The 9,157-nt window shown below is 45.3% G+C and overlaps 1 protein-coding gene across 1 annotated transcript; it reads right to left on the bottom strand.

Moving 5' to 3' along the window:
• Window positions 1-1,005: 1,005 nt before the first annotated feature.
• Window positions 1,006-8,811, bottom strand: LOC141109781 (kelch repeat and BTB domain-containing protein 8-like). The gene is made up of 4 exons (XM_073601066.1): window positions 8,684-8,811; window positions 5,597-5,675; window positions 4,840-5,067; window positions 1,006-2,808 (listed from the first exon to the last, which is right to left on the bottom strand). Exons 1-4 carry the CDS (start codon window positions 8,772-8,774, stop codon window positions 1,311-1,313), a joined length of 1,896 nt encoding a protein of 631 aa, XP_073457167.1. The 5' UTR covers window positions 8,775-8,811; the 3' UTR covers window positions 1,006-1,310.
• Between the last annotated feature and the right edge of the window lie 346 nt (window positions 8,812-9,157).

The raw sequence follows: 9,157 nt of genomic DNA, 5'->3' as shown, positions 1-9,157 counted from the left end.
CCAGCAAGGGGGGTGGGAGATCAGCATTTGCCGTTGCTTTGCCTATATGGGCCGCTTGTCCGCAGGTCTACAGATGGCTTCTAGACATGTGCAATTCGTTTAGTTCCGAAATCGGAATTAAACGAAAATTTGTCAAAATTCATTAAAAAACAAATTTTTCGGAAATTCGAAATTTCATAAAAATTTGAAAAATTCAAATATAAGAATGAAAATCTGAAAAAAAAATTTGAATTATAGGTATTGGAATTTCCTTTCAAATTTGGCTGTTTGCGAACGTATCGACTACAAATTTATCCAAAGTTACGAATTATCTGAAATAATGAATGCCGCATCTAAACGAATGGAACGCAATGATCTAATAATAATAATAAAACATTTTTATTATTATTATTAATTAGTTCCGTTCCTTTTGTTTGGATGCAGCACTCGTTATTTCGGATAATTCGTAATTTGTATTCGTTACGTTCGCAAACAGCCAAATCTGAAAGGAAATTCCAATACCTGGAAATTTGAAAGTTCAGAAAATTTGGAAATTTGAAAGTTCAGAAAATTTGGAAATTTGAAAGTTCAGAAAATTTGGAAATTTGAAAGTTCAGAAAATTTGGAAATTTGAAAGTTCAGAAAATTTGGAAATTTGAAAGTTCAGAAAATTTGGAAATTTGAAAGTTCAGAAAATTTGGAAATTTGAAAGTTCAGAAAATTTGGAAATTTGAAAGTTCAGAAAATTTGGAAATTTGAAAGTTCAGAAAATTTGGAAATTTGAAAGTTCAGAAAATTTGGAAATTTGAAAGTTCAGAAAATTTGGAATCCGAATTTTCGGATTTCCGAAAAAAAGCAAAAAAAAAAAAAAAAAAAAAAGAACACAAATGAAAACGCAAAACTGACCCATTTTTTGTCAGTGCACACGTGTATTAGAAAGGGAAACCTTTGAGAAGGTTCCATGAAAAGGTATTTTTCTCTATCAGGTTGAAGACATTCACATAAGGACAAGAGCATGTTCAGTATTCTTTTATTAAATATAGAGAAAATCCAAAATCTGAAACAGAGCTGAGTATTTTGGTGCCCCCCCGTGTACCTCCCCCTCAAGTGATGGATTTGGATCCAGTTCCCGGAAAAAGTCAAACCTTTTCAGAGCCGCTGACCTGGAACAAGCCTGAGGATCATTTCTGACTTGACTTGCCGTGCGCTTGTTCCAGGTGAAAGGCTCAGAATAGATGTATCCACTCTAAAACACGACTTCAGTGTTGGGTTTCGTCATCCGGGTGGGTTTTGGCTTGCGGTGGCCAAACAGTTACTCTACATACATAGCTTCAAAAGAGCCCCCGGCCACAAGACTCTCTACCACCCACCTCATAATTTTTCATCCCAAGATCACGTCTAAATTGGTAGTTTAATCTCCTGCCAGAAATGAGGGGGGAGAGGTGCTTCAGGGGAACCCGCAGGGTGTCATGTCCAAAGTCCGTGATCAGAAAAGGGACGTCTTTCTTGCATAAAGTCCACCTGGGTTCGCCGGGGCTCCAGTAGAAAATTCCGAAGATGCTCATATAATGCGCATCGCTCCCTCCCAGAATATAAATCCTGTGCATCCAGCGTATGATTGCAGAGTAAGAAGTACTTTCCAAGACAGGTGGAATTCTACTGTGACAAATTCTCCCTAGATGGTCCATACAGAAGCTCCTACAAATGGTGTTTGGCTCCTCATTGTACATAAGATATGCCTCGTAATCCTCGTACGGTGAATTTGCATCATATGCCGGATACGCATTAAGATCATCATGTCTGGGTTTACAAGTTGCAATGATGTATACCTTGTCACGCAGTGTCACAGCTCCAGCGGCTGAAAAGACCATGGGTAGTGGAAACTGGCCCCAGGTGTCTGTCAGTATGTCGTAAATATGGAATCCCGGATAGTGCATAGGGTCTATATCTTTCCGAGCCATCCCGCCTATAGCAAACAGTCTTCCTTTCAGCACCGCGCTAGCAAAGCTATGCAGTGCCTTGGGCATGCTCGACAAATCGCGCCAACTATTGTCCAACACGTTGAAGCATTCCACCGAATCTGTGAGCTCGTTGTTGTTGCATCCACCAAAAGCATAAAGCACGTTTCTGTAGGCTAGGAAGCCATGAGAAGCTCTTGGATGGGTCATAGGAGGGAGCTCTTTCCATTCATTTAATAGAGAATCATACACATGCAGGGCATTGGAAGGAGATCCTTCTTCTCTATACCCACCCGAAACATATAAATTACATCCTACCGCTACGATTCCAGTTTGCTCAAAACGACCACAAAAGGGAAGTCTCTCCCAAGACTCTGTTGTTGGATCATAAGCATTAAAATGGAAAGTCTCTTCTGGACCTGCTGTATCAAATGATCTGGAGTCTAAGCAAACTATTCTCTCCTCGAACATCCCTTGGCGCAAGCGTATTCCTGTGGGAGGCTGCAGAGGGGAGTCGTTGCTGGGGATGTCCCTGCTGACCTTTTCCAGCTCGTCTGGAGTCAGAAGTGGTACTCTGATGGCCTTCAACAGTTCTGGGGGAAGGAGTTCATCCCTCTGGGTGTGAAATTCCCACCAGCAGCGGGCAAGGTCATAGACGGCGAGTTCTGAGGAAAACATCAAGTCATCTGAAGACAGGATGTTGACCAGTTCTTCCATCTCCAAGTGAAAAAAGTCCTCTCTTTTAGATAAGGAGTTCAGATTCCAAACAATATGGTTCATTGTTTCTTCTAAGAGGATTCTCTGATTATGACTATGAGCCAAGCTATAAATCCAAAGGCAGTTTTCATTGTCGATTCTCATTGCAAGGTACCTAGGTAAAGAAAGGAGAATGGAACATGACATTACTATCAACCCCATACCTTAACATTAGGGTTACAGGGGGGGGGGGGCATAGAGGGAACATTACCGTAGTGAGAATTTAGGGCAGTGGCCTTGAAACTGTGGCTGTCCTCCCACTAATACCAGTGACGGGGCACCGTTCCTCCCACTAATACCAGTGACGAGGCACCGTTCCTCCCACTAATACCAGTGACGGGGCACCGTTCCTCCCACTAATACCAGTGACGGGGCACCGTTCCTCCCACTAATACCAGTGACGGGGCACCGTTCCTCCCACTAATACCAGTGACGGGGCACCGTTCCTCCCACTAATACCAGTGACGGGGCACCGTTCCTCCCACTAATACCAGTGACGGGGCACCGTTCCTCCCACTAATACCAGTGACGGGGCACCGTTCCTCCCACTAATACCAGTGACGGGGCACCGTTCCTCCCACTAATACCAGTGACGGGGCACCGTTCCTCCCACTAATACCAGTGACGGGGCACCGTTCCTCCCACTAATACCAGTGACGGGGCACCGTTCCTCCCACTAATACCAGTGACGGGGCACCGTTCCTCCCACTAATACCAGTGACGGGGCACCGTTCCTCCCACTAATACCAGTGACGGGGCACCGTTCCTCCCACTAATACCAGTGACGGGGCACCGTTCCTCCCACTAATACCAGTGACGGGGCACCGTTCCTCCCACTAATACCAGTGACGGGGCACCGTTCCTCCCACTAATACCAGTGACGGGGCACCGTTCCTCCCACTAATACCAGTGACGGGGCACCGTTCCTCCCACTAATACCAGTGACGGGGCACCGTTCCTCCCACTAATACCAGTGACGGGGCACCGTTCCTCCCACTAATACCAGTGACGGGGCACCGTTCCTCCCACTAATACCAGTGACGGGGCACCGTTCCTCCCACTAATACCAGTGACGGGGCACCGTTCCTCCCACTAATACCAGTGACGGGGCACCGTTCCTCCCACTAATACCAGTGACGGGGCACCGTTCCTCCCACTAATACCAGTGACGGGGCACCGTTCCTCCCACTAATACCAGTGACGGGGCACCATTCCTCCCACTAATACCAGTGACGGGGCACCATTCCTCCCACTAATACCAGTGACGGGGCACCATTCCTCCCACTAATACCAGTGACGGGGCACCATTCCTCCCACTAATACCAGTGACGGGGCACCATTCCTCCCACTAATACCAGTGACGGGGCACCATTCCTCCCACTAATACCAGTGACGGGGCACCATTCCTCCCACTAATACCAGTGACGGGGCACCATTCCTCCCACTAATACCAGTGACGGGGCACCATTCCTCCCACTAATACCAATGACGGGGCACCATTCCTCCCACTAATACCAATAACGGGGCACTATTCCTACCACCTAAACCAATGATGGCGCACTATTCCTTGCATGAATATCAATGATGGGGCACTATTCCTTCTCTTATTGACTACATGCGCTATATATAAAATTGTTTTACTCCCACTGACCACCAAAGCTTTGTTTACCTCCACTGATGCTAGGACATTTTTAACTCCCATTGGCCACAATCCATCCCCAATAAAGTATGAAGGACAGTAACCCGAACCTTTGTTTAGAAAGTTTAGAGACCCCTGGTTTAGGGCATTTCTCTAAGCGTCAGGAACTGACCTTCAGGTACCAAAACCTGATGTCTTCTTTTCCTGTTCCAGAGCCCAGGCACTGTGTGCAAATGACTGTCCATCTGGAAAGCCAAAGGGCTACCACTGAGATACTGGGAAGATGAGGGTGCAGCTCTGATGGACAGAGTGCCCCGGGTTATTCTGGATACTAAAACAGATGGCAAGTACTGCCCACGAGGTACACTAGGCATTTCTACAGAGTGTCTGCAGGGGACAGGATCAGGGAAGGAACCTTTTATTATAGGTTTAGGTTTTATACTTATTACAGATTCATATCAAAGTGACAAGAACTCCCTTTAAAGTCAACCACCAGAAAGTCTTTACCTGCTGCAAGAATCTTGCATGGCCGTGATCTGCAGGCGGCCAGACACGATAAACAGCTCCTCCACGTTGTCCATAGTGAGATCAACTTCCCCCGTGTAGATGTAGTGCAGGATGAGCTGCAGGACAGAAGAGGGGACATCCGAAAGACAAACTTCCCCGAGCTCAGCCTCCTTCATGGGAGACATGAAGAGAGCTCTGAAGTAAGGACTGACTGAGGCCAGGACGACCCTGGAAGAAATAAGGAGGACCCTTTCTGCATCACACAAAAGGACAGATAATGATGTATCGTCAGTGAAGGACAAGTGACTGTTGTACTGCTACTTTTCAACAATCACCCCAAACTCCCTTTCTAAATGCCCCAAATACTCACCCAAACCAAATCTGAGAGCATGTGATACACCACCTCCCGAGTCTTCTATCTCCTTCACTGCTGAGGGTGGTTCTTCTTCAGGTGTCCACATCATTTCCTTGCTTCCTGTCCCTGCGACACCCACTTTAGAATTAGGGTGAATGGTTGTCACCAGAACAGGAGGCACTAAAAAAACCATCATTGTTAAAGTTCTAACACTTCCCTTACTCTATGCATTTCCGTCTCTGTTGGAGAGATCTACCGTTGCTTTAGGGGATATTCTCTTCAATGGAGACGAAAATGGCAATTAAGGTCTGACAGGGGCCCTAAACCTCTCCCACTCTATCCAAAGTGACCCAAATTGAATTTTTTTTGATTTGTAGAGAGATGTTTGAGTTTCTGACCTACCTATGACACAGGAAGCGATCCCCTTCGGCCTGTATGGTGACATCACAAAGACTTTCAGAAAAGTACATATCCTTCAACCCTGAGAACACAAAAGACAGACAGGATTATTCCATATACACTATATGACCAAAGTCTGTGAAACCCCCTCCAAATAATTGAGTTCAGTTGTCTCCAGTGAAGTGTCCTGTTAATACTCCATCATACAAAGACATTATAGACAATTGGGCTCCTCCAACCTTGTGGTAAAAAAAGTTTGGTGAAGACCCTTTTCTGTTCCACCATGACTGTGCCCCTGTGTACAAAGCCAGCTCCATAAAGACATGGTGTGACCAGTTTGGTGTGGAGGAACTTGAGTGTCCTGCACAGAGCCCTGACCTCAACCCTACCGAACATCTTTGGGATGAATTGGAATGCTGATTGTGAGCCAGGTCTTCTCATACAACATCATACCTGACTCCACAAGGGGGCAACTATGTATTAATAGCCATGATATTGTACACCTTTCAAATGTACTGGAACGTTAACTGCACGCCAAGTCTTTTTTTTTTTTTTTTGCCCAACATGAGGCCCAGGCTTCTCATCCAACTTTAGTACCTGACCTCACAAATGGGCAAAAATTCCCCCAGATACCCTCCAAAATCTTGTGGAAAGCCTTCCCAGAAGAGTGGAGGATTTCGTAGCCACAAAGGGGGAAACTCCACATTAATGGCCTTGGGGAGTAGCAACTCTACAATGGCCTGATTTTGGAGTTGATGTCCAACAAGTTCATATAGGTGTGATGGGCAGAGGAACTCAAGTGTCCTGCACAGAGCCCTGACCTCAACCCTACTGAACACCTTTATGATGAGTTGGAATGCCGATGGTGAGCCAGATCTTTCCATCCAACATCAGTACCTGACCTCACAAATTCCCACAGACACCCACCAAAACCTTGTAGAAGAAGGTCTTCCCAGAAGAGTGGAGGCTGTTCAAACCACAAAAAGGGGGCAACTCCATAGTAACAGCCATGGTCTTTGAAGAATGTCCCACGATCTCTTATAGGTGTGATGGTCGGGGTCCCCAAACCTTTAACCATAGGGGTATATTATCCAACTTCTTTGGCTGTAACTGACACTTTGACATTTTCCTAGCCTAGGTTGGGACATTGGAAGAGAAAACAGCAGAAGAATTTATTATAGTGAACTCTACCCAGAACAGTAATAAATATATATATCTGTTCTGGGTAGAGTTCACTATAATAAATTCTTCTGATAGATAGAGAGATATATATAGATAGATATAGATATAGATAGATAGATAGATAGATAGATAGATAGATAGATAGATAGATAGATAGATAGATAGATATATATATACACACACACATATACAGGGGTGTCAGATGACAGTGCAAGTGTTGAAAATCAATCTTGCGAATTCTTACTGGGAGTTATTTTCAGGACTGCTCAATTTACAGATGCTGGTTGTTAAGGAGGCGGCACCCGCCATCTTCCTAACAACCAGTCACTCAACCCAGCTGACAGAAGCATGTAAACAAAAGGAGACGGTCATGGAAAAAAAAAAAAAAAAAAAAAAAAAAAAAAAAGGTGTGGGGTCTCCCCTCACAATCCATACCAGGCCCTTCAAGTCTGATATGGATTTTAAAGGGGAACCCATGCCAAGAAGCCCCCCCCCGCCCAAAAAAAAAAAAAAAAAATATATATTCAATACCAGACCCTTATCTGAACATCTGAACAGCCTGGTAGGACAGGAAGGGGGGCATGTGCATACACCCCCACTCCTGAAAAGACAGTTTTTGACAAATCCTTCATTAAAAAAAAAAAAAAAAACCCCACACACAATGTACATGCATCATCCAGGGATGTAGATCCACATCAATCACAATGGACAAAACAAAGGGGCAGGGTCACCCAGGAACATCATTGACCATATATGGGCATGTCTATATTTGGTCAACGATATCATAAAGGGGCACGGTCACCCGGTGATGTCATTGACCATATATGGGCATGTCTATATTTGGTCAACGATATCATAAAGGGGTAGGGTCACCTGGTGACATCATTGACCATATATCTTCCCATGGAGATGGTGCTACACATGATCTTCCGCCCCTTTCCTGCCAGCTCAGATAAAGTTCTTGTAAGGATTTGGGGTGAGGGAGGGGGGGTCTCATACCATTTTTTTTTTTGTCCTGGGGTCCCCATTTAAATCTATAGCAGACCCAAAGTGCCTGGTATGGCTTGTGGGGGGACACCTAACTATGCGTTAACATCAATGACCATATACCTCCCCATATTGATGGTATGTATCCTGGTATGGTTTAGGAGGGGGTGCTACACACCATCTTCCGCCCCTTTCCTGCAAGCTCAGATAAAGTTCTTGTAAGGATTTGGAAGGGGGGGGGGGGGGTTGTCTCATGACATTTTTTTTGTCCCCCAACCCTGCGTTACCAGGCTCCCTTGTTCACATCCTGTCAACCGGTTATCCCCAGCTGTTATCTGGGACGAGTCACTTGTTGACAGGACACCAACAGGCGCTGGCTTCTAACAACCACCACAAAATGCACTAAAAAAAAAAAAAATAAATCCATGGGTGTCTGTTGAAGCCTACGGGGCCAAGTCTGTTCAGCAACAGCACCAAAGTAACACCGGACCCAAAAACGTGCCGTGCTTTGCTGCATTGATGTGAACAGTCACTATAGAGAATGTGGTATCCATAGCCATGTGACTCTGGGCGACACAAGTCACATCGGAAATGTCCCTAGTACAGTGCTGGAACAAGGTCACCCAGGGCAGCCACCCCTCCTGCCCCCCCCCCCTTGTCCCGGCCCTAGTGTGAACCAGGCCTAGATCTTCCAATAGCAAAACAAGTTGCAGAATTGGCAAATATTTTGCAACATTGTAGCAATCGTTCTCAGGCAGATGCAGTGCACTGCAATGGTCAGACTGATAAAAAAAAAAAAAAAAAATACACACACCTTAGTTTAATGAGGACTTAGGAAGTGAGAAATATGCGGGACCCCCAGTAGCACTGTGACCCACCCACATGTAGAAAGACCCCCCCAGAACATCTGCTGGACCCTACCTGTAAAAACACTCTCTTTCAGAGCTTTCTTATGATCGACAAGCAAGTCTTCTCTCTGCTCCATGGCTTCATTGGGCGGCCCAGGCTCCATCCTGACGTCTTGAACTGGAAATCGGGGCAACTATAAGTCCAACGGGGGAGGGGGGGGAGGGGGGCAAACAACCGAACTCTGCTATAAGAAAAAAAAAAAAAAAAAAAAAAAAAAAAAAAAAGGGGATCAGAATCACACGAGGAATTAAAAAGGGTAAAAAAAAAAAAAACTGCAAACAGATTATAAAAAGGATTCCACCAATTACAAAAAATGTTATTCACTATCACTTTTAATTTCAACAAGGTGTGCAGTTCCAGTGTGCAGCTTGTAATCAATCTGAGGATTTCATCGATCAGTCATTGTAAATCTAAACCAGTCTCCAAACTGTGGCCATTTATCCAGCCCTTGGGTCACCATTCCTCCCCCCCGCCACAGGACGCCCG

Source organism: Aquarana catesbeiana, linkage group LG10, assembly GCF_042186555.1.
Source record: "Aquarana catesbeiana isolate 2022-GZ linkage group LG10, ASM4218655v1, whole genome shotgun sequence".
Lineage (NCBI taxonomy): Eukaryota > Metazoa > Chordata > Amphibia > Anura > Ranidae > Aquarana > Aquarana catesbeiana.
The sequence above is the reverse complement of the archived record's forward strand: the minus strand, read 5'-3'. Positions and strand labels throughout refer to the sequence as shown.